A 27591-nucleotide genomic window follows, 5' to 3' on the forward strand; every position below is an offset into this window, starting at 1 on the left:
TGAGAAGAAAGGAGCGTTGGCGCGCAGTGCCGATGCGGATTTGGAGCTGGGAGTCGCGGCTTGGAGTTTGAAGCGGATTATGTGGGACAGGAGAAGTGAACTAATCTCTTTTCGTCAATGGACGCTACAGCTTTGTGTTTGCTTTCAAAACTTTGCTTGTAGCAGACGTGGGCACATTTTCAGCATGATGTCTCTGATCCACTGGTGAAAGGACACTTTGATCCTCTCCTCTTTCATCTATAACTGCTTCAGACAACAAAGTGTATGCAGAAAAGTGGTGAAGATTGCACGACTGTCTCTGTCCTATGTGTTGTCTTGTGTTATTTTTGTTATTTTTGACTTCAAAATGGCGCCGCGAGAGTGGCTGCCTTTCCAGCAGCTCCTATTTTTTTGTTGTTCTACTTCTTCCTTTCATAACTTTGCTGCTGTGAATCTGGAATTTCTCAATTGCGAGACTAATAAAGGTTTTCTTAATCTTAATCTTAATGAACCTCTGTCATTCGTCAGTGGCGGATCCAGATGTCTGTCATTGTCACTCGCCATATGCTGTGTCCAAATGTCCAACCTTATCACCTAAACCTTAATTCACGATACAGTCCAGCAATATGAATTGTTTCCATTATCTATAGTTACGGTATTGCTTTCCTCACTTCCACACCATTTTGTTTTCCCGCTTACACTGCTTTGTGGTCTTTATAAATTTGTTGAGTGACTATGGATGCTCATCACTTTTCCAAGTGCATTGTGGGGGATTTTGAATGCGCTACGTTTTTTCCCTCTCTAGATGTCCTACCTAAAATGTTTTTGAGCGTATCCGTCACTAGTTTTCATTGTGCCCACACAGGGGCGCCATAGGGGGAAAGATAGTTAAGTGATGACGAGCCTAATGGTCCTATGACAGACAGGGAAAAATAGTCAAATCCTTTCAATTTGCACCATTGAGGCAGGGGTTGACAAAAGTGAGATTTTTTTTCAAGGGGCCACTTGTGCTCACATTACCATTTGTGATTATGTTTAGGATTATGTTTTCTACATAATTCTGACCATTGAGATTTAGATTTACTGCCACAGAAATCATCTGAAGGAGGTTTATGGAGTGTTTGTTTGTTTGTTTGTTTGTTTGTTTGTTTGTGTGGGTTTTTTTTTGCTTTTGGAGAGGGCTGATTAGTTTGTGACCAAATACCAAACATGTCCATTTTCCACAGGCCTGGTCTTTTGGACTACAATGTATTGCACATTCATTCAAGAGCTGCTATTGGCCACAGCTCATGCTCAGTCAACCTTCAATCTTATATGATGTTCATTTGACCCCTTGAATCTCTATTCCATTTACCTTCCATCTCAAAGACATTACTTACAAAAAACGTTTTTACACCATTTATAGAGGTTATATTTTAACAAAACCCACCTACGAATTTGATCCTATCAACTTCTAAATTTGGATGTTGACTGAAAGATGTTGAAGCAAAAATTGTCACATTTTATTTTTATTTTATATTTTATTTATACTTTATATTTCATCAAATGCTGTTACCGTGGCGACATGTCAAGAAAAAAAGTGTTGTTTTTTTTTTCCAAGGGGCTGCACCCACAGAGTACGGCAGGACACGGCCCGAAAAGGCAATATGGTTCCCCTCACCACTGTGAGAGTGGGCAAAAAGGTCGGGTGCACTCTGAGCACGGCGGCATCCAAAGGCAGGAAACTTGTCAGTCCGATCCCAGGCTCAAATCTATTCAAGGGTGCTGGAGAAGAGGGTCCCTCACCTACAGTCACAAGCTGTGGGTTGAGACTGAAAGAACAAGATCGCAAATACAAGCAGTTGAATTGAGTTTTCGCGGCAGGGTTTCCGAGCTCTCTCTTAGACATAGTGTGAGAAACTGTCTTTCAGAAGGGGCACAGAGTACAGATGCTGCTCCCCCGCATTGAGAAGAGCCAGCTGAGGTGGTTCGGACATCTATTCAGAATGCCTCCTGGACGCCTCCCCAGTCGAGGTGTTTTAGGCACGTCCCATTGGGAAGAGACCGTGGGGATGACACAGGACACAATGAAGGGAACGCCATTCCCTCGAAAGAGCTGGACAGAGTGGGTGGGGAGAAGGAAACCTGGACCTTCTTGATAAAGCTGCTCCCCCCCCATGACCCGACCCCGGATAAGCGAAAGAAGATGAGATGGGATCATTTAGCTTTGCTCTTTTTCATATCACAACAGCTTCTACAAAATAATGTACACACTACTAGCAGTTCAAAAAGACAGACATCTATGTACTTACAACAATAGTAGGTCATCGTTTACATCAATTGTTTCTTGTAGTGATTCCAACATCAATACACGGACAGCCAGTATCATTCAGTTGAGTTAGTTTCCTATTTTCGTTTTGGTCCGACAGTCTTTTTGCACTGATGCAATGCGGGCCAAACCGGCGGGAGAGGCTTGCGAATCTGGTAGGAGTTGCTGCCCACTGATGAGACCCCTGGCTCTCTCAGTACTATTCGAGAGTTTTCCACTTTTGAGGAGGTCAAAATCTCTGATTTGGCACGCGGACCCACGATGAAGGACGGGGAAGTCTTGGGAAGGATAGTGGTCATGGTCCGAGTCAAGGCTCGCCCTCTCTTCGACAAAGTAGCTGTTGAAGGCTTCTGTTTCTTGTCTTGCCCTTTGAACTCCTGTTCTTTGAGCGATGCCCTTTGAATTTTACATTCCAAGTCTTTGAGGGACTGCTCAGTGTAGGCCTGCATCTCACTGCGCACTTGAGAAAGCCGCTCTTCAAACTCATCCCTGAGTGCCTTTTTGGTATCCTCAAGCTTCTTCTCAAAAACGGCACACAATGCTTCATCTCTCACATCTGCTTCGGCCTCGGTCTCACCTGTCACTTGTTCTCCCTTCTCCAGACACATGCTCTTCTCCAATGATTGTTTATCTTTGAGTCGGTTCACCAACTCAATGATGCTACTCTTCGAGGCCGTCATAGCTACTTGTGATCGGATCTGGCTGCGTACCTGATGGAAAACAGATTGCACCTTTGCCTGCGTCTCTTTGTCGCCAGCGTCACATTTGTCCACGATTTCACTGTCCGGACTGTCCATATTGAGCCACTCCTCGTGTTCCTCGGTACTGATCTGTATCTGTGGGTTCATCTCTGCTGATGGTTCCTTCATGTCTATTGTTGCTGCCTTGATATGTTCTCATTTACAATCATACGAGTAGTGCTGGCTGGGGAGGGGTCTGAGTGACTCTGTTTGTCCCGAGAGAAGCTAAACACTCTGAGGGTTGTTTAGCACTGCACTTTTGTGTAAAGCAGTGTGACTTACTAAAATATGAAGCCAAATCAAATGAACAATAATTAAGAGTTGGGCCAGCGTTTTCTTGAAATAAAATACAGCTTTTCTAACGATTGAACAAATTCCCCTCTTCCATGTATTAACATGTACTGATTTCATCCACAGTGTAGTGTTGTGTCCCATGACAGCAGATGGCCTCCAGGTAACAATGAGAAAAACAAAGATCCCGGGGGGGCAATGGAAAGAGAACACTAGGCTTGATTTGTAGTGGGTTTTTTGGGTCGTAGAAGGTACAATGAAAAAAGTGAAACAACTGTGCCATTTATAAGTATACCATAATTAAGTACAGTGTCATATTGATCTAATTATTGAAATATACCTGGCATATACGACCATACATGAGGAGTTGGAATATGAGAGATTGTCACTTTGAAGAGAAGTGAAGAAATGAAACAATGGTGCAGTGATGAAGAACAAAAGGGATAAGAGATTTTTGTTGCCAAGACGGCAAGTTGTGGGAAAGGGAACCTGTCATGTTTGCGAGGGGGTGGTGGACCCCAAAAAGCAGGCAGGAGGGAGGAGCAGGGTGAACTTGACGAACTATATTTAACACTTGTGTGGTGAGTCCTTAAAGATTGAGGCCAAATCAAGCACTTTAAATCATAGATACCGTTTAGGTTGCAGGTTACAATTAACATTTGCTATTGGAGGGGTGATGGGTGGGGGGATAGGCTTAGTTCATCCATTGTGAACAAGGCAGACAATCTTTCTGTGAACTCGTCCACTCTGGTTCTGTCATGATTCGGTTTGGGACCAACAGGTGGCACTGTAGGGGCCCCCCTGCAGCCGCACACCTGTTGGACATTAGGTAATTAGTGTATAAAAGGACTCCTGCCCAAACACTCAGTGTCGGGTCATTGTTTGCTCTTGCTACTGTCATGTTCGTTTGTTTGCTGTTGCTCTTGGCTACTGTTATGTTTGTTCGTTGCTTTTTGTTTGTTTGCTTACAACTGTCATGGTTCTGTTCCTGTTAGTTTTTTGCCACACTCATGGTTTTGTTTTGCTACTTTGGATTAGTTTTGGTTGTTAGCACTTTGTTTGTTCTGGATTATGTTTTTCCCAGTTTTATTATGTAATCATACTCTAATCCAGGGGTGCCCAAACTTTTTGGATCGAAGATCTACTTTTCGATCAACTAACCTCCCAGGATCTACCCTTACCGGCGCGCGCACGCGCACAAACACACACACGCGCGCATGCCATGATGAGAAACGGAGGCATGCGACGCACTTTTGCAGCCTGTTAACTATGGTAGCTCACACTTACTGTTTTAAAGTGCTTCCCTGGGCCCTCTTAGATTCCTATTCTTTGCTCGTGCCCTTTGTGAATTGTACACGAAAAGCTCTGATCACAAGCAGCAATTGCAAACAATTTACCTGCTTTATTTTACTTTTTAAATATTTTTTTAGTGAAATGAGACTGATAAGATGATTAGTGTGCAGTGTATATTAATACAAAAAATATATTACTAACATGTACAAAGACACACAAATGGTTGTTTGTTGATTTTTCTTCTCGACACTCCTCGGATCTACTTGGGACCTGTCTTAGATCTACCGGTAGATCAGGATCTACCTAATGGGCACCCCTGCTCTAATCCTTCTAGTGTTTTTTGTTTCATTTTTTAACATATACAGTAAATGCTGAATTCATGAGAATTACAACTGTTCCACTTTGACTAAAAGTCCTTGCTTTCACAAGAGGGCTGGGCAAATAAGTTTATTATGATATGGGCTATCAATATCTATCCCAACAATTCAGTGCAAAATTACAATTGCATTCCACAACATTTTTAACTCAAAATATTATTGAATAAGTGAGGGTAAAATGCCAAATCAACAAGCATTTTTCTCCAAAAATAACAAAATTTAAAAAAAAACGGAACTTGTCTCAGAAAAAATGAATGAATGAGTATTTGACACCACAGAAGTTTGTTTTGGCAGGCTTGTACAAAGGATTGATCTTGTCGCTGTTAAATGTTTACTATGATGAAAATATTTTAAGAAGTTATAGTTAACCATAAATTGAATTTTGCACATTACTCTGGACCCCCCGCCCATACTCCCACTTCGTTACTTGCCGAATCGCCAACATATGAACATATTGCCACACAAATAATGGACTGATGGCGCTTTAATGAGATATGATTTACTTTGTACGCTTTCCTCTTCATCATTGCTGCCGAAATGCTCATCCGATGTATTGCATCTGATTTGCTTTGAATGTAACTTTTTTTTTAAAATGACCATTTTCATTTTGGAAGTTTGAAACACACTTCCACTGTGGAGTTTGGCATTGAGGAGTGACCTGCCAGTGAGCCAATGAGCCAATGAGAGTCCTGCTCGAGCGAGCCTCCTCTTGCCACTAAACACTAACATATGGACTTATTATTCTAGAAAACTGTCTGGACAACCATTCTTTTCTGTCCACTTTGCAGATTGTTGTATGTTTGTCAGCATGTTGTTTCTTCTGTAAATGTTGATTAGAATTTGGAATGTAAACTACAATAACCATTTTTAAATTAGGTTTTACATTTAATAGTTGCATATTTAATAGTTGCAACATTATGGTTACGGTAGTTTTTATTCTGTCTGTGGTCTATTTAGCTGACGCGGGTTGAATATTGTGTATGTGAGTATGATTTTAATTGTCAACATTATGAAACAAAGGGTGCCCCCAAAACATCTGTACTCTGACTTATCTCCACCTCCTCCTCTAAAACCTCCTCCTCACTGTCTGGGAATGGCTTTAGCAAATTTCTGTCAGCTCTTCATTTCAAAGGGTAATCCAGACGATCAGGAAAGATCAGTAGGGCCAACATGGTGAGTTATTTTAGATCCCTTTTAAATATTTAAACAAAAATACAGTACACCTTGCATTTTCACACAAATGTGATTGTGTATAACTGCTATTTTGTGTAAAATAGTAATTAGTTTATGCGCTTTTCACGTGCAGACAACATACACTGACAAAGGCGAGAAGGTAGGAAAAAGAATTTGACTATGCATTTCAAAATCACTATTTATCATGAGTTCTTTTTGTTCATAGCACGAGCAAGGACAGTTCCTCTGCTTTGATCACTTGACGTTCTGGGTTGGAAATGCAAAACAGGTACGTTATGTTAGAACATCTTTACCCAAACAAATGTAAGACTTATAAGAAGCCATGACTTCAGTAGGTTTTTTTTTTTTTTTTGTAATCTGGTTCCAAATAATGATTTGATTTTAATAGTGTGTTAGATCAATACCCGAACCGTTGTTTGCTTTATGCTTATTAGAAGTAACATCGAGCAAAGATTTCTACACTATCTATAAGAACATTTAAGTCGACAATGACAGCGAATTGATGTGAATTTAATTAGGTTTTGAGCATTTCATTTTGAGTAACCTCAAAATGGGACCAAATTCCCACACCGTTAGTTGTCGTCTTTACGGTCAGCAACACGATTGGTTCTCTTAAGGGGTGGGACGGGGGGCATCCATCATGTCAAGTCACAGATCTCATCCTTTCCTTCTCGTGAGCACACTCACTACCAGCAGATGGCGCACCCCGTCCGTTTCGAATCAGTCGTTGACGTCCCCTTCTCTGTATGTCGTCCACCACAAATCTTTTTCAATAGGCAGCGTCATTTTACTGCACCAAACTGGGATTTGAACCATTTGCTTACCAAGGTTTGGAAACAGGCAGTCGAGATGCAGTGTCCCATGCAGTCAAACAAGGAAAGGTAAGGAGACTTGGGAGTAAACAAAATCACCCCTGAGAAAAGATTAGAATAATTCATTCAGCCAGAACAGGTTCTTCATTAGAACTGCTGTTATATTCAAAAGTGGTGGATTACACCCAATGATAACAATGACTGATCAGTGGAATGGGAGTAGTTTGTGCCCTGATGATTGTTTTGTGTATTTCACAGATCATATATGTGTTCTCATCTGCTCTCAATCCTGGAAACGAAGGTAGAGCTGACTGGCTTTGCATCTGGGTTATAACAGCTTTGGATTATAAATAATAGTTCAATTTTTTAATTTCATTTTTTTAATGCATTTAATTTTAATTAGTTTTGAGAGGGTGCGTTAGATTTTTTTGAGGATTTATTTTCTCCTGAAAATGCTGTTTTACTTTAGTTTGTATTAACTTAAGTTTAAATTTGTATTTTTTTTAATTCAGAGCCTTTTTAGAGTGAATGATAAAAAAAGTCACAAAGTAATGTGTAATAAAGTAAGGTGAACTACAATTACCATACAACTCTTTGATTTTGTTTCTATGGCGAATAAATACAGTACATAAAAAATAACAAAATAGTAAAATGAAGGACATTTTTGCTTTAATTACAGCTAGTTTTATCAATGCAAAATGGAACTTCAGTTCATTTTCATTTTTTAAATGCACTGCCATTTTTATTTTATTTCAGTACTGAAAACGTTTTATTTCAATGTTTAGTTTTAGTTATTTTATTAGCTTTCATTTACTATAATAACCTTGATATGGACTGAATTACAGAGGTTTTTTTACTTATTAAATAAGCCTTTTGTTACACATGGAAAGATTAAATTCTTGTCGATTGAGTTTCTCTGCACTTGTGCTCCCTTAATTTTACCTGACGTGCTCAACTTTCCATGAGAGTGGTTTAATCAAAACAAAAACCTATTTATTTATTTCTACTATTTCTCAGAAATGGGAGCTCATTTAGTGAAGCATGGGGATGGCGTGAAAGATGTTGCATTTACGGTGGAGAACTGTGACTCCTTGGTGCAGGTAATAGCCTTAGCCTTAGCAGGGGCCAACTTGACTTGAAACCGAATGAAAACCCGACTCACTGATATTTGACAGAAAGCCAAAGAGCGAGGTGCCATGGTTGTAAAGGAGCCCTTCACTCTGGAGGACAAGCATGGCAAAGTCAGGCTTGCTGTGCTGCAAACAGTAAGAGAACAATCATTCATTGAGTTAAATATTCAAAAATCTTCAAGCAGCATGATAACTTTGCTTTTCATGAAACAGTATGGTGACACCACACACACATTTGTGGAGAGGGCAGAATATAGTGGGCTGTTTTTGCCAGGCTTCCACCCGCCTCTATTTAAGGACCCATTGTTGGCCACCTTGTGAGTATCCCTCATTTATCAAGCCGGTGATGGATGCATGAACCAGCATTTGAAATGTGATGAGATGTTTAAATGACCTTACTTTTGACATTTTACTGCAGACCAGATGGAAAATTGAACTTCATTGATCACGTTGTGGGAAACCAACCCGAAGAGGAGATGGTTCCAGTGGTGGAATGGTGACTGTTTATTTTAAAGAATGCTGTGTTTAGAGGTTTTGTCATGGTAGAGGAATGATACCTTAGTCCGTCTGAAACTTACATAACCGTTTCTTTTGGCGCACATCATGGACCAGCGTGACTTTGCGTTTTTCTCTCATGGGCCTCCAGAGGCTCTCTACTACTGGACCGCATTTTCACCTGTAACAAGCAAGGCCGTTTTCGAAATGAAGCTGGTGATTGGAACACTGCTGGTAGGGAGGAGAGGCAGCTGCAGATTTTTTTAAAGGCATGAAGCTCATGAGATGACTGCTGTCATGTGGGTAATTTGTTGCAACAGGAGAGAATTCTGCAGATGATATACGTACTGTGTGAATTTCAGACAAACTAGTAAATACGGTATGTTTGCGCTGACCTGGCAATGTGCTCCTTCACCACTGATTTATCACCCAAAAGGTACCGGAAGAACCTTCTTTTTCACCGCTTTTGGTCAGTGGATGACAAGCAGCTACAGACTGAGTTCAGTGCCCTGCGCTCCATTGTGGTAGCCAACTATGAAGAGACAGTAAAGATGCCCATCAATGAACCTGCCATGGGCAAGAGGAAGTCTCAAATCCAGGTTTGTTTTGTAATTGGAACGGGTTAAATTAATGATATGAATGCATTGGCTTCTGTCTATGAAGAGTACATTAACTCACCATCTATGGACTTACAGGAGTATGTGGAGTACTATGGAGGTGCAGGAGTGCAGCACATTGCCATGAACACATCAAATATTATAACAGCGGTAAGTCTATGAAAACAAGAGTCTGATCTGTCCCCCTTCTGAAATTTAGAATACACAGCTAGCATGTACTGTGCCTTCCCTTGAGCATGACATTAGATTTACAATCCTGTTGTTGTAATTAAAAAAATACCAAAATTAAATTAGAAATCTTTTAGAGGTAACATTGTTTAATTAATTGGAAATGATTTATTCACCAGGCGGCACGGTGGTCACCTGGTTAGCACGTCCGCCTCACAATACATAGGTGCAAGGTTCAATTCCGGCTGCAGCCTTCCTGCGTGGAGTTTGCTTCTTCTCTCCTTGCCTACATGGGATTTCTCCGGGTACTCCGGTATCCTCCCACAATTCAAAAACATGAATGGCAGATTAATGGAACATAGAACACTCTAAATCGTCCCAAGGAGTGATTGTGAGCCTGAATGTTTGTTTGTATATGTATACCAATTCGGGGTGTACCCTGCCTACTGCCCGAGGACACCTGGGATGGGCTCCTGCACACCCGCAACCCTTGTAAGGAGAATTGGATTAGAAAATGGATAGACGGGGTGTCTTTTGTTGAATTCCATATTACTGCAGTGTATGTCAAAGTCGTTAGAAATTAGTAACATTTATCTCTGAAACATGCTGATGAAACACTGTTTTAGATTTTAGACTTTTTTTTAAGCGTATTAGAAAATGGACAGATGGATAGATTTATTCAGCAATGGTTTTTTTTATAGATGGTTGATGACCTGTTTTTCCTGAAAACATAAAAATAGCATATAATAAATGGTCAGATTTTTAAATTGTTGCCTACGTTGTCCTCTAGTTCTGGAATGATCTTGTCCTTTTAGCTGTGTTGAATTGTAAAGATGCAGTAAAACCAACTGTATATAATTTAAATATTTCCAGATCCGCAACCTAAAACAGCGTGGGACAGATTTTATGTCAGTGCCCGACACATATTATGACCAACTGAGGGAGAAGTTAAAACACTCCAAGGTGAAAATTGCAGAAGACCTAGATGTCCTGCAGGTAGGGTCATATTCTGTATTTGCATGAGCATGTTGGAGATTATCCCAAAAAATTTGTCACTTATTATACTATAAAGAACATATTTTCCATCTATTCAGGAACTAAAGATCCTGGTGGACTACGATGACAATGGCTACTTACTTCAGATCTTTACCAAGCCAGTTCAGGACCGCCCCACTGTCTTCTTGGAAGTCATTCAGAGACATAATCACCAGGTACTCTTTCTCTCTCTCTCTCTATCTATCTATATCTATATCTATATCTATATCTATATCTATATCTATATCTATATCTATATCTATATCTATATCTATATCTATATCTATATGCATATCTGTCTTTCGATCTATAGATAGGCAGATATCTATCTATTGATATCTCTGTATATCTGTATACAGATCTCTCTCTCTTGATCGAGAGAGAGAGAGAGAGATAAATATACAATTCACTTACATTTAATGTACTGTACATCTTCATACGACAGGGCTTTGGTGCAGGAAACTTCAAATCTCTTTTTGAAGCCATTGAAGCGGACCAACACGCCAGAGGAAATCTGACCATCCTCACACCCAATGGTGTGTCCAAGTGTATGTGAGCCCAGATTTGCATGTGTGGGCAATATTAAAGGTTATTAAACAATATCAAGTGTACGACCAGCTCGGGCTGTTTCATGGATTGTACAAGTATGGTAGAGAAGCTCAGTACAAACACAGATGCTTACTTGTATCTGACTCTTTCAAGGCTTTTGTTTCATTACAATTCAGTGTTTACTCATTGGTCATGTCTCGTTTGTTTTTCAACAAATTCACAAGCACATTAATGAACCAAGCTTCAGTCAAGTAAAACACAATTGAACCTCTCAAAACTGAAAAAGTGCGTTATCATTTGCATAATAAGCCTAACTGATAAATGTATGTCCTTTGTCAAAGATGTCGGTTTAACAATGGCTTTCACATACTGTCCTTATTACCGTGATATATAACCAAAGATAGCCTCCCAGAAGATGCCTTTTTAAAGTTTTTCCAGTGAGACTGTAGCGTATACGTACATTGATTATTTAAACAATAGTCAACAGGACTCTTGCATCATCACTTCATATTTCATCGTACAATAGCTTACATGCTGGTTGGGAATGTTCAGTCGGTCCTCCTGGTGCATCTCAGGTTATTTTTAACCTTCAAGAGAGCTGCTGGCAATGTCCGATTGTTATGTCTGAGGCATATCTAAATTGTCCGTGTTTGTGCAGTACCTGAGGCAATGTGCCTCGACCATCTAAGATATAAGACAGGCTGTTCGGATGGGATCAGTTCAAAGAGCCTCGGCAGGCTTCTGCTCCACACAAACAAGGAATCTTTGTGTCTTCAACGGGAAACTTGTAGTCATATGTGATTTCTTCATTGATGCCTATTGACTGCCGCGAGTAAATCACTATCTTCTTTTGAGACTCCACAGTGATGATCTTTGCATAGCAGTTTGGCTGTAAGACAAAAAAAAAAACATTTGAAATTTCGATTACGTGACAAACTCATCAGTAGCGAGTTGTACTCACACTGCAGCTGTGGTTGATGAATCTGGATAAATTCCCGCATTTTGTGGCATCAATGATGGTGTTCTGATCCACACGGAACAAATAGCTGCTTCCGATGCCTGCCTTCTCATATCTACGCTCTCTCATGTCTGCAATATTCTAAGGGAAAACAACATACAAATTAATTCATTTAAGAACAGTAATGCTCATTATCATTCTCTGTTTTCTTCTTAGAGATGTTTTGCCAGGTCTTCATTGTAACAACTCTCACTTGTTTTGTTTGTGGAGCTTGCTCCCTTTACTTTTTTCTTTATTAAGTTAAACGCATGCTCATGGGGTGTGGTACCAAGGGGAGGAAACACCTTGAAAAACATGATAGTGGAGGGTTGGGTGCGTACAATTATTTGTTTCTCACCTGTCTGATGATTTGTCCTACATATTCAATCACCATCTCCTCTGCTGCTATGGCTTCCATGGCAAACAGACCCCAATCATGGATGGGACTTCGGCTGAAACAAATCCTCTTTTCTCGGAACTGAAGAATGAAAATATGAAGAATGAATCCTACATAAAGTTCATTATGGTTCCTTTGCACCAAACATATCTTTTTGAATTATGCCCAAGAAGTTCAACCTTGGTTTGGTAACGCATTTTCTTCTTTTTTGTGAGTTTGCGAGATTGTGATAATCCAGGATTTGTACAGTACACAGTCGAGTTTCTAACTGAATGATGTTGCAAGTGGAGGTCGACCATGTGCTCATTATGCTAACATTAGCCAGAAATTTCCTCCCTGTCTTGGGCCAACTTGTCAGCAAGCTCACATATTTAACTGTTTGCATATAAATTGTCTGCTGGCAGTTTTTTTAAAAATTGAAAATGACATCGGAACTTGAACAATATCCATTTCTAACAGTCTAACTTCTATCCATCCATCCATCCATTTTCTGAACCGCTTAGTCCTCACTAGGGTCGCGGGGGGTGCTGGAGCCTATCCCAGCTGTCTCCGGGCAGTAGGCGGGGGACACCCTGAATCGGTTGCCAGCCAATCGCAGGGCACACAGAGACAAACAACCATCCACGCTCACATTCACACCTAGGGACAATTTAGAGCGTCCAATCAGCCTGCCATGCATGTTTTTGGAATGTGGGAGGAAACCGGAGCACCCGGAGAAAACCCACGCAGGCCCGGGGAGAACATGCAAACTCCACAAAGGGAGGCTGGAGCTGGAATCGAACCCGGTACCTCTGCACTGTGAAGCCGACGTGCTAACCACTGGACTACCGGGCCGCCACCAGTCTAACTTCTACTTAATACAATTTATATTACGTTGAATGGAAAACCTCAATTTTGGAGGGGTGGAGACCTCTCAGTCACCTTATATTGATATTGAGTTAGTTAACTACTGGTACTAAGTTAACTAAACTTCAGGCCTCTTCTACAAAGCAAAAAAGGACAGGAAAAGTGTACGAGAACATCCTAAATTTTAGATTAAATAGAGGGCATAAGAATGTTGGGAATATGAATATGAAGGTGATTGCATGTTCTCTCCGGGTCTGCGTGGGTTTTCTCCGGGTACTCCAGTTTCCTCCCACATTCCAAAAACACGCATGGCAGGCTGATTGAACACTCCCACTTGTCCTTAGGTGTGAGTGTGAGCGCGGATGGTTCTACGTCTCTGTGTGCCCTGCGATTGGCTGGCAACCGGTTCAGGGGGTCCCCCGCCTACTGCCCGGAGACAGCTGAGATAGGCTCCAGCACCCCCCGCGACCCATGTGAGGATAATGGATGGATAGATGAATGTGACTGGTTAATTGTGAATACATCCATATTCTGCCATATGCGGAACGTTTTGACTGAAGCCATAAAAAGTGACAGCTCATTTTCTTTATAAAATGTATGTCACAAGTCTAAGCATCCATCTGAGAGTGCGGCCATTTTGCCACCTGCTGTTGTCTGAAAATGACACCACAATGCATAAGGGCTCATGTAACGACCATCACGGCTCACATGTTTAGTGGGTTTGGTCATGTTATATGTCATTCATATTCTAGAAATTTCATTTAAAAGTTGAAAGAGGTTAGTGAGTGTATTCTTCAGTTCACAAACCTTGAGTTGGTTAAACTTGACTAGGTCACTATCGCAGCTCAACGATGACAGCAAACGGCGCTGTTCTGACCTGAAGTCTGATCCGGCCCGAAGTACAGTAGGCTGCGGCAGAAGTTCCAACTTGGAAAAGCACGCACTAATGTTACACATAGTGATGACTGTCCGGCACGCGTAGACTCACATTTTGCTATGTTAAACACCTGAGATCTTGTTGAGGGAAGTTCAGTAGTTCTTGCTTGTTTGAGGTATTCAAGTTTATCCCTCCAGTTGATTTTGTAGAAGCCTTCGCTTCGGGCTGAGCCCGTGATGTGCCTCTGCTGACGTGATTGGTTTCCTTCATTCTTCTCCATAACTTTAGTCGGTAAGCAACAGTTAAGCACATGATACACATGAGCAATGAGCCTTTTTATCACGTTGAACCAGTTACATACACCACATGCAAAAGTGAACAACACCTTCCTATATGAGTAAATGCTCACAACAAAGTGGTAACAGAAAAGGATATGAGGATGAGGGATCCAGAGCGTGTCACTAAGCCAGCTACACTCATCATCTTGCCCTTGCAGCCTTTCATAAGTGCACCGCAACAGTCTCCCATCCTCTTCATCCAGACCATCTTTCCATATACTGTGAAGTATCCTCCTCTCCTCCCGAACTGAACGCCACTTGCGAGCACAACTACGAGAAAAATGCTGGTTCCTCCAACCCCTTTTGAGTCTCTTGCACCATTTACGTCTCATATTTGTATCTCTCCTACTTCCCTTGTAGAGAAGACCTGGCACGTTCTCCAGTCCTTGCAGAGGTATCGCTCTCATACCTGACCATGTTCGAACTCCTCCGCCATCAGATGAAGACTCAGATAGGTGACATGGAGATGACATTCCAAGGAATTCATCCCATAAAAGAGGTTGTGAGGTGTGCGCTTTTTCAGTCTTTCTTCTGTGGACTAAGGCTTTTCGTGGTAGAAGGATATCTCTTCCGGGAGTCTTTGGTGCTAATATAAATGGATTGCTAAACGGTGATGAATGTGTGTGTGTTACCCTTGCATCCTCTGGTGTAGTGCCCTCAGAATCTGGACTTTTTGAGATCCTCTCACCTCTGTTAGGGTGCCACACACTCGTGTCTTCTCGACCTGGGGTCTTGGGTGTTTCCGGGAATAACAAAGATCTATCTGATGGCAGATCTAGCTCACTGATAGTTCGTGAGAGATTGTCATCTTCTGATTCTTCACTTCCTAATTGAGAGGCTATGCCTTTGCCTGGGGTCCAGGGTCGTTCCACCTCCACCGCAACTGGGGATGTTGGTTTGCTTCTGATCAAAAAGTCGGGGTCACTGTCAAAAAAGCAGCCGGTAGGAGTGAGAGGCCTCGAGGTATACTCCGGAGGACCCAAGTTCCATTCATGTCCCTCCTTCTCCAGATCAAGTTCCAGAGCCACTGCTACCGAGACAATAAAAGAGCACATCAAACGATTTTATGTTGTTTATACAGATCATTCTTTAAGTCTTAAGAGAAATTACCTGGACGTCCAGTGTGTGATGGGGGCTGTAGGTCCTGTGCCTTCGCGAAATGCAGCTGCATCATTACCTGCTCTTGGTGCAAATACTGGCTCTCCTCTGCTTTCTCCATATTTGACAAGTCCGCGAGTTCCATATGAGCACCAGGGGTGAGTGGGGCTGAGGGTGTCACAGGAGGCTCAAGCTCCATGGACTCCTCGTCATCCTTGACATTGTCTCCTAAATCATCATCATCATCATCATCAGAGCTGAAGTTAGAGTAGGATGAGTCATCAACGCTCTCTGTAGTAAAAGAGTCAGGGAAGTCTGAGTCGGATGAGCAGACCTCAGAGGAGCTGGACTCTGAATACATCTCTACAAAAGCACAACAAAATGCGGTCAATATACTACAAGGTACAGTAGCAGACGCTTCTACTTTTCAACATACCACTGCCAGAGGAAAGAACTTCACCAAGAACTGAGCAGGTGTCTTCAGCTTCCATGTCTTTTTCGATCGCCTTCTCTTTTTCCAGATGATTGCCATCAACATTGTCGATATGGTCTTTTCTGTCACACTGAGATACAGAAATGGTATCATCATCATCTGTTACGTTTGTCTCTTAATGTGTGCCAGTGCGTGTCATGCATAAAATGCAAAAAAAATGTCAATGCCAAAATACTTCTACAGCTATACAGAAAAAAGTTGTATTTTATTCCTTCATATAAAACTTTGAGTTTTCTTCAAAATTAAAACGCGTTGTAGAAATAAATTTGTTCCATGACTTACTCTCTGCTTTTGCAAATGCACCAGAAAAAAATAACCAATTACAGGAATCAATAATGATTGGTTTTCCTGTAACTTGTCATTTACCAAAATGTGCACTGCATCTTCTTTGGGCCCAGCCTGTTCCTCTTTGTCTGTTGCAATTTCCCTTTCCTCGGCTTGATGTGTCTTGTGTTCTTCATTTCTTTCATCATCATCATCACTATCGAGATCAAGTGGTCTTGCGTGTCTGCGTTTGCGTCTCTCAAATGTTGATTCCGACATATTATCCCCTTGGGTTGCATCTAAAGGCATCACATGAAAAAGGCTACGTGGAACAGTAGTTGAATTCATTTATTTAAAAAAACAAAATTACTTACCAGAATCTTTACTTTCTAGCACTTCTGATGTTGCAAGACTCTCATCTCTTTTCTTCTTAATCTGCATTGCAAAATATTTTTTTTCAGTGTTCCATTCTACTGTTTTATTACAAATATAATGCTTACCTTGAAGGAGGAAAGGGCAGGTTTCTTGCGCTCGCCAGTAATGTGATTTAGAGGACTTACACATTTGTTTTTCTTATTATTTAAAGACGCAACTGGTACCTTTCGTAGATAAAATATCAGTTAAAAGAAGTGGACGGTAATAGATGCATTATGAAAAAAAACAAAGAAGAATTCACCTTGGTTTTCTTCTCTTGATTGTCCCACCAGTCCTCAAACACCTTGAATGCCACTCCCTCAATCATTCTGCGAGTGATGTCCCTCTTGATAATTGACTTCAGTTCATCCATGAGCACAGTTAAAACTTTTCCCAGTGTGACTTTACGTGGGTTTTCTCTCATGAGTGTGTTGTCTGATGGTGGCATGAAAGGGTTGATACAAGGAAAAGGTGAAGTGGCCCAGGGCGGTGCAGAAGGCGGTAAGGGGACATTTCCAAGCCTTGCTGGGTTGCACTGGTCCAAAATCAAACAAGGTCGTGGGGATGACGGGTACGTGTGCACAGAGCATGGCATCAAAGGAGGCCGGAGTAACGGGGAGTTAGAAAGTGGTTGAAAGTGTATGCTACTGTGATTGTGAATGTGAACGATGCCATTCGGCAGGCAAGGCGGAACAGGGGCAAATGAAGGATTGAGGAAACATAAAGGGGCAAATGGTGGATGGTGACCTGCAGATGTGATGGCAAGTGGATGTTTGGACTGCTGAGTGTTGCAGGGAGGCTGAGCACAAGATATACCATCTTTCAACACGTCACAGTTTCTTTTGTCCACATTTGATAACTGAAGCTCCTGAAAGAGACAACAATAGATCTAATTGACCTGACAAATGAGAGAAAGTTGTAAGAGTTCAATACAACTCAGAAAAATAGCACAATGTTTTTGTGATTAAGAGAATACCTACCTGAGGACATGGTGTCAGGGACCTTTCTGCATCTGTCTTACTGTTTCCATCTCCGCTTCCTTCAGAATGTGTGAAATCTAATGGAGAGGGGCATTGTTTATTTCTTTGGGATGTAAGAAAAAAAACTGCTTGGGAAGTTTCATCCTCCTCGAGGAGTGGTGTTGGATTCAAATCTGCCAAAATCTTATTTGGGCCATCTGAGAGTGGGGAGTTCTGGAGTGAATTTGGTGAGGTAGGGCGGTCCTCACAGAACACATCGGCTTTCAAAGTATGTGAACTTTGGCTGTTGGTCAGCAAACTTTGTATTCGGACTTCTAATGTCTCTGCCTCTGGTTGCGTGTTTGTCGGGATAAAGTTCACTGGGGACTGAGGTAAATCTGCATGGTTGTTGTGTGGGTAAGTCACTTCTGCCTGCTTGCTGGCTGCCAAGTTGAGGCACAAGAGGCTCAAAGAATTTATAGGTAACACTTTTGAGGTGGTTGTGACCGCATTCCTCGACCCTGGGCCAGGGGATACAAATTTTGAGGAATGCTTTACATGATTCTGACCAAATGGGTGTTCAGTCTTCCGCCATGGTTCAAGCTTCTGCTTGCTACTCTGAGTAAACAGTGGAAGGGAAGGTTGAGGTTGGCGGTTCTTTAATTTTAAGTCTACCTCTGAGACTTCACCGGCTCCCCAGTAAAACCTTGGGACTTTACGACAACAAAGCTCTTCACTGATTGGTTTGTGAACGCTGCAAGTCATGGGCTCCCCCTGGAGGATCGGAGTGCCCTGAAGACTGGAATAGCATGAGTCCTGGGAGAGAGGAGTCGCGGAAAAGCTAGGGGTGTGTGGAGTTCCCTGTGAACAAGGAGTTAACCCAAAGCTGGAAGGTGTATCCCGACTAATACTGGAATACGCTGTGTCAAGAGAGAGTGGAGTAATGAAGCTGCTTGGGCTTCCTTTTCGCTGTGTGGCTGAAGTGCACTGCAAGAAATAGGTAAGCAAATGTCACATTTCGTCACAGTCCTAAAACAATGGCTTCAGTTAATTTTTTTTCCTGACTAAAACCTGAGTCAAAACTTGCTGTTATATTCAATCACAATTAATAATTAATAATAACTTTGCATGACTTCCTCAACTGAGAGCATAGGTAATATATTAGAAGCAACTTTGCTTTAGTCAACAATGATGAAATGATTTCGTTAACGCCCCTTTTTTTCCCATAATGATAAAGAGATGATGGTTAGCTAAATGTGGCTCTTTGATGACTAAAATATGACCTGACATATGTGAGTTTTCATTGATGAGATGGGACTGGATGAAATTGTTAGCGTGTTTTCAGCCAGACATTGAAAATGCATGGCATCTCTTTTTATTGTGCATGTAATCAGTCATTTGCTTATTCTAAAAGTAAAGGCGGAAATTGGATTTAAATCAGCAATCTAAGTTTTGTGGGGAAAATAATTCTGAGATTTTATTTTAAGGCCATATCGCTCAGCCCTAATTCAAACAGTCATGTAGGACTATATATCACAAAAAAATTGGGGTGGGTGGATGCACACATTTTTATCTGATATTCTGTGACGTTTTCTTGTGAAAGAATTGTCTTTTTTTTAATAACCATCATGAACAACATCTTGTTTGGTTGAATCCAAATCTGTTTATAGTGCTCACCATTCACTCAAGAAATAAAAGCAAACAACAATTGTACTGGGTGTTCACAAATACTGCACATACCAGTATATTGTCGATTACATTTTGATAACTTTTGTCACTGCTACCCACTGGTAAGCTCCGCGGAGTGTAGACACCCTCATAGAGAAGTTTGAGGTAGCGCACCCTGTTTACACCTGTTGAATGATACCCAACAAGTCACTATAAAGCTAAGAAAAAAAAACATTGTAAAATTAATTCCTTTCAACATAGATAGTGGAAAAGCCTCCTTACCTTTTGGATCAATTTCCACATGGATAATGTTGCCCATCACTGATGTGTGATGAAGGTGATGAACAGTGTCCTTTGCAGCCCTCACAGTGTCAAAAACAACTTTTGCGATACCTAAATGCTTCTTGTTCTTTGGATTGTAGAAAATTTCCACTTCTTCCGTGTGGCCATATTTCATACACATATTAGTCAAGAAGGCCTTGTTGACGTTGTCATTTAGCCTGCAAAATGTCACTTCTTTGGGAGGAACAGGGCCAATGTAAAACTCATCTATCTGAAAGGAGCCATACACAAAGAAATTACAGGGAAATAGTGTGCATGTTCACAAAATTATGGTGGCATAAAGGCTACCTTAAATCTGGGAACCGAAAGGTCAGTCTTTACACATTTACTCCATATGCGGCAGATGCGTGGATCTTTCACTGAATCAACTGGAAACAAACCCAAGTCATCAACCTGATGTTGGGAAGAAACACACCTGTTATGGGTTTGTTTATGGCGAGGGAGCTGAAGAACAATAATGTTTTGAAAGGCTTACGGCAATATTAAAATCGTGCCCATCATAGCGGTACACTTTGTACAGTCCTTTTGTGAGAGCGGGATCAATAATCAGCTTGCAACTTCTCCAGGACTGACGTGGTGATTCTCTCTCTAAAACTCGTTTTTCGCTTTCCATTACATTCGTCCAAACCTGCAATTTTGACAAATACACCCTGCGATTGCAATTTGCGTCTGCAAAATTCGCGATTCGCTCGTGACTGCGATGGAGGTTTATACGCCCCAACAGGTGATGCGGTGATGCAAACAGCATCCCCCTGTAAACTTGTCTCTACATACACGAATAGCACTTGAAAGCCAAAGCAATTCTTCAAACCTAAATAAAATATATTAACTACTTACCTATGTTTGTATCTTTTCATGCGCCGACATTCTATATTCGACTATTTTTTCCAGCCAGGTGTAGCCTGCGTACGTTGCCCAGGTTGGTGGGGAGATCCATCCGCCATGAGTAAAGTAGTTCTTTCGTCCAGGCGGAGGAGCACGTCGGAAAAGCGAACAAGTGACGAGCCCAGTGCTTCGCAGCCTTTTCTGTTACCGCGCGTCGGCCTACCCCGATCACTCATAACGACCTGATGATTCTGAGAGGTAAAACGTAACACAGCTGATTATTCTATTTTAACAATCATCTATTTCCGTCTCCTTACGTTGAGCATTTAATTGTCAAGCAGTTTCTTCTTTTTGATTCAAATGAAACATGAAAATAAATATGTTGCCTTGAAAATCAATAGACAATACTGTTGAAATCTAAATAAACAAGAAACATTATTTTTTTTGGTAACGTTTACTACAAATAATGGGTCTTGCTTGAATAAGTCCCCTTTATTACACAGGCACTTAAACTTTAATTATTGGTGAAAATGTATTTACAGATTATATACAGTCTATCCTAAAACAAATTATGTAAATAGAATGCAATGTAAACACAACAGAGACTAATGCAATGCAGTAACATCGTATTACTCTGTGTGATGGCTGATTCAATTCGCCCAGCAGCAAAATAATAATTTGTATTGGTTAGATCTTAAAACTGCTATGTCAAAAAACTAACAACAATAATTTGGGTAAAAAACGGACCAACCTGCTACATTGGTTAATTCGAGTTGGCTGATTTCGGTCCTTTTTTTTGGTTTTTTACTCAAATTGGGTTATTTTTGATCCAGCAGTTTTAACAGTGATACTCTGTGCATGAGCCCATTAACCAATGCTAACGTTTATGTGATGCTCTCCTACGCTCAAAAAAGAAAATAATATTGTCTTATGCAATGAAAACTTAAGGATGGTGAACAATAGATTGAACTTAGCTCTGCCAAATGTCTTCGGAAAGGTTTATCTCTGAGTTGTTTCATAATATATACTGACAGGATAGTGCAGCCAGTTAAGGGGTGTACATGTCTTTTCTCAAAACACAAGCCAGGAAGAATCTGAAGTTCACAACACACCACGCGTCACCCAGCAAGAAGACATCAAGGTTGTTTTTGTATGACAGCCCACTAAATCGAAGTTCTTCCAAGTATTTCCAACTGTAAGACACTACAAAGCTGACAAAACTTGAGCATTTTCACATTATTTTAATGCCATTGTCCCAAAAAGGTATCTTTGCATGACACTAATGAATGGCGTTACCACAGTATGAAACTTTCATATCGAGTCATAAAGCAGTGTGATCTTGCCCCTTCCAAAAGGTCATCATGTTAATCTGCAAGATTATCATTAATGTTTAGACAGTGCATAACATGATTTTGTGGACACACTCCTGTCTTTGAATTTTAACACCATATAAGGAATTACTGGTAGTACAAAGACGGAGGTAAAATGCGGTTAAGTAACACAAAACGCGTTTTATTTTGAAATTGGCAACAAACATCACCTTGGTAAAGCTCACCAGATTTGCTGCACTACATAGTATACATTCATGGAACCTCTGTATAAACCACAATACAATCAGTTGAATAAATAAACCACAAAAGTCAACCTATGGAACAGAGCAATTATCTGTTCTAAACAAGTCACAAGATGTGGGCTGAGAGGCTCTTTGCCCAGATTGTCACGTGACATGACCCAGAGTAAGTGATATTCATATTTGCATACCAGCATGCATGTACTACATCACTCATTTCATCATAACCAGAGTCTTGGTGCCCAAACAAAAGAATAGAAGAAAAACACATTAACAGAATTCAACATGTGCCACCACAGGACAACAATGTACATACCACATCAAATAAAATTTGCAACATGTGAACATGCTAAAGTATGTAAACTATCAACATTTGCAACACGCAAGCATGCTGAAGTATATAAACTATCAACTAAGATACATTTTCCAGACATTTCCAAAAAACATGCATAACTGACAATCTGTGAAAATGAATAGCATGTTTATTTAATTATATTTTTGAAACAAATGCTGTGAAGAGTTTTCTCAATGCTACCATATGAATATAGCTACAGAGCTGTGGCTGAAGGACTTCCATTTCATAATTTCTGTTAACCACTGAGCATGTTTCTTGCAGCTAAGATGTTGCTCATTTACAGTGCTCAACAGAGTAATATATGCCCCATGAAAGGTCTGCTTTTAAGCTATTATTCATTAAATACAAGAACAAAAGTTATTTTAATGATTGGGTTCACTATGACAGTCATTAATTTATTTATTTTTTGGTTTAATGTTTGTGATTTTGTTCAACCATGTAAATGGGCTTTGTAAATCTTCATGGTGAGAACTGAAGTGGTGCATAATACAACGTACGTCGTTTTAATTTTCTTTTAGCAAAAATATATCTTTTCATTTTTTTAAATATTGTAACAATAAATTCAAGCTCAGAGGAAAATCCATTTTTGAATCCACATTGACAATCTCACATTTGCCATAGAATACAGTATATTGATTCTGAAAGAAAACTCAACAACTGTTGGGGTGTACTAATTTATGTTGAGAAGTCACGGGTAGCGTAGTTTTTGGTTTCTTTAGTGAAATAATTATTCTGATTTTGAATTAAGTATACAAAAAAGTCTTCTGTGATCATAGAAATGGAGAGTCTAACAGCCCTAAAACAATGCATCACATAAAGCTTGAAATAACTCGCTGTGGGGTACAAAAATCAAATTACTTCATGATGAGTTCTTGATGAGCAACTTTCTAATTTTGAGGATCGTTTGATCTTTTTTTTGGTAGGTAAATCCCATATATATATATATATATATATATATATATATATATATATATATATATATTCTATCATTACTGAATGGATTGCATTTTTTAGCAAAACTGTATATATTTAAAGAAAAGATGAAAACACTAACTGCAATATAATTTTTAGAACATTTATTATGCAGACCCCAAAAGTCAGAATAAAAACTCTCCAAGTTCTCTGTTAACCCTTGTGATATAAATATCTTATATTACATTCAAACTTTTATTATTATCGACCAATCCTTACAGCTGACATATGCTGTAACGTAACACAACTCCGATTTCGGTCCTGTTTTCCATCTACGCAGCAAGCCAAAGATCGCTGTTAACTCGCCAGTGTGGCGTATGTACCGTAGCACTGAGCTTGCCTTGACCTCCGACGGCCTAACGTCATTTGAGCACCTTGCACCACGATAACATGTATGTTATCGTGGTGCGATATATGTCTGCGAGTCTGAATTTCGCCATTCAATGCGTTTTGATATGGTGCAAATTCTGACTAGCAAATTGCATGCAAAACCACTTATTTAGAGCCACGATCACATTATGTAGATCCACGCACATATTACCACCTTCCTACAGGTTAAAAATATATTTTTAAATGAAGCTTGTAATAAAATTAAAATTAACAGTCATCTGTATTGACAATTGAGTACCTCGATCTGAATCCAAAAATAAAACCAACTCCACACACCATGAGATAAAAAAATGACATACTGATCCATCATCAACAGAAATGTCATCCTGATTATCAACACTAAATAATCTTAAATTTGAGTTCAACTAAAACATGCATCATCATGAGAAGTATTTTCTTCTTTGTTGGTTTATGTGTGAGCAGGATTCCACAGAAACTAGGCCACCGATGTCCATTAAGCTTTGTGAATAGGTGGCATGTGTGCATCCGCAATATTGTATGTGTAACAATGTGAATACGGAGATTTGCCTTAAACAGTTTTTGATCTGTCAGAAATGTTCTGTTGATAGTAGGCAGCCCAACAACAAATTCTTACTGTGAATTTTTGATAATGCAAAACTGAGAATATTCCTCCATATCAAAAATTGTATTATGTTAATGGTAATGACCACATGAATTCCTCCATGTGAGTTGTGTGAGCATGTTCAATTTTATATGGCCGTTCTTATCAAAGCTTCAGAACTAATGCAGCATGTCTCGTGTTTTTCGAATTAAAATAATATGCAAAAATAACGTAAACAGGAAATCAAGAACCCTTCCGTGCTTGGAAGAGGAAAATGACTATTTAAGCATTGTCCACAAAAATTAACATCATAGCAAAAAGCACTGCTGAATGTCCCATGGTCCTGCAAGCAAGCAAATTAATCAAGCGAAATGGTCAACAGTCTTCAGGTCATCATTTTCCGTCCTGTGATCCAATTGGTTCTGCAGCCGAATAACTTGCTCCAGCTCTCGGATCTGCCGGTCAGTTTTGTGACTGACCAGTGTGCGGTAAAAGTGAATAGCGAACACAATAAAAACCAGGCCAAAAGGTACCATGATGCAAGTGGAAGCGATGGCTGCCGCTTGGCCAGCACTTATGGTGCCATTTTTTTCTGTGTCGCTTTTCAGAGGTAAAAATTTGACCCAGCAGAGGAGCATCACTTCTGTGAGGAAGAGAAGGGTACCAATGACAGTGGAAAAGGCCCAGGCCAGTTCAATGTGACGGTGCATACGCTCATGGGGAGACTCGTTCACCGAGTTGAGGTTGTGAACATTGCTGACTGCCTCAAGATTTGGGAGGATACAGGTGCTAATCATGAGTGCAAAGAGGTGCACCGCGACTAGTACTGTAGTGCAGGCACTGAAGGCGATCAGCAACCCTGGAGGATAAGTATAGTCCCTTTCCAGCTGTACCTCCACCATGGCAACCTGGTAAAAAAAAAAAAATTGAATTGCATTCAGGAACAAAAGTGATGTTTAAATATTTAATTAACCCATAATACTTGGCAGTGGGGCTTCTTTTCAGTTGTGTATACCTTAAATTGCAATACATTACCTTTATGGTAAATGATAAATGGACATCAGGGGCACCTACACTTTTTCAGCATGCGAGCCACTTTTAAAATGACGAGGTCCAAGTGACCTACTTACTTTAAGTCATTTATTTGTTTGTTTGAAAATATAATTGGAATTATGTACAATATACATGAGTGTGCCTTGAATAACTGCATGAATCATATTGCACAATACAACTAAAGTACATTTTTTGTCTTCACTTTACTGAATGGAATCAACCAATTGGAATTTTCCTTTCCTCAAATGTCAAGGATACCAAGATCCAAAGACTTTTTTGCCATACTGTACCAACACACATTTTTATTTAACGTTGAATGAAATACAATCCTTGTGATCTCAGGTTAGCTCCAGTAAGTCCCAAGACTTGTGAAAGTAACATAAAATAAAAATAAATTTGATAAAGAGATAAAGGTAATGTTTATTGAAGGCTACAATGTGTGCAAAAACGGAAGGGATCAAAGATGTGGATGTCACAGAATGAAAATGAAAGAAGGTTTGAACTTCACAAATGTACAAGATCATTTTGTACTTGACAAAAAGAATTGAGAGCTCAAGAATAAAGTGTTCAACGTTCAGGGATGAACCCGCATGAGGCTATGATGATGGTTTGAGTAGTTGAGTTTCAGTACTTAAGAAAATGCTATGTTTTAAAAATAATTACAAATGTTTCAATAAGCGTAATTTAAATCTCAATCAACACAATTATGATTATTCTTTCCTTAACCGTCCAGCCCTACCAGCTCTATCAGCTCCACATTCAAAATCATCTTGTTCAAGTAGGCTTTTCCTGATAATTTTGTCGTCATATGTTAGTTGCTCCATGTACAGCACTTTGTATGCACCGATGGCTGTTTGAAAGTGCTCTATAAATACAGTTGAGTTGAGTTGAGTCAAGACAATCGCCCATAGAGAGCTTCCAAAGTAGAGAGTGAGCAATCTTATTTTTCAAAAGAACCCCTTTGTACCCCTTTCCAGACTGGTATGTTGAGGACTGAAAGGTAGGGTGGTTTTTGGTTCCTTTTGTGAAATAATTATTTTGATAATGAATTACAGGAGACTAAAATAAAAAAATTAAAAGTGCTGCAAAGTCTACAGTGAAATTGAGAGTCAAACAACCCTAAAATAATACATCACATAAAGCTCGAAATAACTAACACCGTGCTTTGCAGTACAGGAAATACAACAAACAAACAAAATGACTTGGGCTACAAATCTGTTTCAAGCCTACCTTATTCTATTCTGCGAATCTAATGCGTTCTTTGCATAATGAATTATCTTGCGTGGGTCTGTTTTTTACCGATCACAAACACCTGGAATTTAAATAGTACACGAGTACAAGTGTATTCATACAGTATGAGAGGACATTTCTAAACGCGAACTTAACTGCAGTAATGCACATATTTGGGGCTTACTTGATCGTCACCTTGCTACTCAATATGCAGTACAGTATCTTCAGTGAATGTATAATTCGGAAACGTATTCACAATCAATTCCCTCTACTTATTATACAGTACTTCCACATTAAAACAAAACCAAGGGTACGCAGGTAGGCCCTGTTTACACCACCGGAACATCCGTTTATGACCCATTTACTTGGTGATGTTTGTGAAACCAAGTCACTTGGCAATTTCGGATCGCGCGACTCTTTTTGTGCGTGTGTGTTTCAAACTGTTTCCTACTAATTACAATCAAACTAAGACTAACGAGGTCATTGCGGGAGTGTTTAGGCGGGGAGCAGCACTGCACAGCAACAAGACCTTGAAAACACTCGTGTGCAGTGGAAGCATGTTCGTTTTCCAGGAAGCAGAGACGCTAAAATAACTTACCATCGCGAATCCCGACAAAAGAGCTGAAGTGCGGCTGGTGGCTTTCAACTTGGCCCGGCTCAAGTACAATTTTCTCCATGACAGAGCCTGCAAGGAATGTTCGTTCAAACTCATTCCGTAAAGTTCCGAAGTTTTCGTCTGGCGTAGAATTGGAGTTGACCAGCTGTCTATCTTGTGTGTTAAACACTGCAGTGACGGAAAAGGCGGAAGGAAAGCAAGTGGTCGCTGAAGACAGTGCAAGAAGAGGAACACAGAGAGGAAAAAGAGAGAGCTATCCGACCATGACAAAACTTTCCTGCAACAGCTGACTGTCAGAAATATGAGCTACTTACCCACAATTCAATGCAGTGCTGAG

At 40.3% G+C, this 27591-nt stretch overlaps 3 protein-coding genes across 5 annotated transcripts; 1 reads left to right on the forward strand and 2 right to left on the reverse strand.

The window, feature by feature from the left end:
• Positions 1 to 5773: 5773 nt before the first annotated feature.
• hpdb (4-hydroxyphenylpyruvate dioxygenase b) lies at positions 5774 to 11170 on the forward strand. 2 transcript variants are annotated; one of them, XM_052066868.1, is made up of 15 exons: positions 5774 to 5970; positions 6092 to 6161; positions 6295 to 6321; positions 6388 to 6450; positions 6959 to 7063; positions 7253 to 7295; positions 8012 to 8094; positions 8170 to 8259; positions 8338 to 8441; positions 8543 to 8620; positions 9056 to 9218; positions 9315 to 9386; positions 10278 to 10400; positions 10499 to 10615; positions 10885 to 11170. In XM_052066868.1, the coding sequence occupies exons 2-15, from the start codon at positions 6159 to 6161 to the stop codon at positions 10993 to 10995; spliced, it is 1182 nt and encodes a 393-aa protein (XP_051922828.1). In that variant the 5' UTR covers positions 5774 to 5970; positions 6092 to 6158; the 3' UTR covers positions 10996 to 11170. The 2 variants fall into 2 exon arrangements, with proteins under 2 accessions (XP_051922828.1, XP_051922827.1); XM_052066867.1 differs by lacking the exon at positions 5774 to 5970 and having other exon boundaries at positions 6054 to 6161.
• A 352-nt stretch (positions 11171 to 11522) lies between these two features.
• On the reverse strand, positions 11523 to 21839 carry LOC127601542 (histone-lysine N-methyltransferase SETD1B-A-like). Of its 2 annotated transcripts, XM_052066865.1 has the most exons (18): positions 20519 to 21839; positions 20157 to 20309; positions 19970 to 20074; positions 19622 to 19892; positions 19412 to 19524; positions 17693 to 18658; positions 16975 to 17580; positions 16799 to 16897; positions 16673 to 16733; positions 16401 to 16597; positions 15978 to 16104; positions 15554 to 15904; positions 14541 to 15473; positions 14236 to 14396; positions 14036 to 14155; positions 12344 to 12463; positions 11950 to 12087; positions 11523 to 11877 (listed from the first exon to the last, which is right to left on the reverse strand). In XM_052066865.1, exons 2-18 carry the CDS (start codon positions 20292 to 20294, stop codon positions 11704 to 11706), a joined length of 4680 nt encoding a protein of 1559 aa, XP_051922825.1. In that variant the 5' UTR covers positions 20295 to 20309; positions 20519 to 21839; the 3' UTR covers positions 11523 to 11703. The 2 variants fall into 2 exon arrangements, with proteins under 2 accessions (XP_051922825.1, XP_051922824.1); XM_052066864.1 differs by having other exon boundaries at positions 20157 to 21839.
• Positions 21840 to 21997: 158 nt separating this feature from the next.
• LOC127601544 (calcium release-activated calcium channel protein 1-like) lies at positions 21998 to 27591 on the reverse strand. The gene is made up of 2 exons (XM_052066869.1): positions 27237 to 27591; positions 21998 to 25263 (listed from the first exon to the last, which is right to left on the reverse strand). Exons 1-2 carry the CDS (start codon positions 27348 to 27350, stop codon positions 24718 to 24720), a joined length of 660 nt encoding a protein of 219 aa, XP_051922829.1. The 5' UTR covers positions 27351 to 27591; the 3' UTR covers positions 21998 to 24717.

The sequence above is a fragment of the Hippocampus zosterae genome, chromosome 6, assembly GCF_025434085.1.
Source record: "Hippocampus zosterae strain Florida chromosome 6, ASM2543408v3, whole genome shotgun sequence".
NCBI classification, from domain to species: Eukaryota; Metazoa; Chordata; class Actinopteri; order Syngnathiformes; family Syngnathidae; genus Hippocampus; species Hippocampus zosterae.

What these genes read in the sequence shown, in the direction of transcription:
- LOC127601544 (XM_052066869.1), bottom strand. Translation starts at nt 27,350, where the DNA reads ATGAGTTTGAACGAACATTCCTTGCAGGCTCTGTCATGGAGAAAATTG. An exon ending in TTTTGTCGGGATTCGCGATG is followed by an intron (nt 25,264 to 27,236) that starts GTAAGTTATTTT and finishes TTTTTTTACCAG; the next exon opens with GTTGCCATGGTGGAGGTACA.
- hpdb (XM_052066868.1), top strand. An exon ending in ACACTGACAAAGGCGAGAAG is followed by an intron (nt 6,322 to 6,387) that starts GTAGGAAAAAGA and finishes TTTTGTTCATAG; the next exon opens with CACGAGCAAGGACAGTTCCT. An exon ending in GGCTTGCTGTGCTGCAAACA is followed by an intron (nt 8,260 to 8,337) that starts GTAAGAGAACAA and finishes TTCATGAAACAG; the next exon opens with TATGGTGACACCACACACAC.
- LOC127601542 (XM_052066864.1), bottom strand. Translation starts at nt 20,429, where the DNA reads ATGCTGTTTGCATCACCGCATCACCTGTTGGGGCGTATAAACCTCCAT. An exon ending in TGTGGAAATTGATCCAAAAG is followed by an intron (nt 19,525 to 19,621) that starts GTAAGGAGGCTT and finishes ATCATTCAACAG; the next exon opens with GTGTAAACAGGGTGCGCTAC. An exon ending in ATGTAATCGACAATATACTG is followed by an intron (nt 18,659 to 19,411) that starts GTATGTGCAGTA and finishes TATTTCTTGCAG; the next exon opens with TGCACTTCAGCCACACAGCG.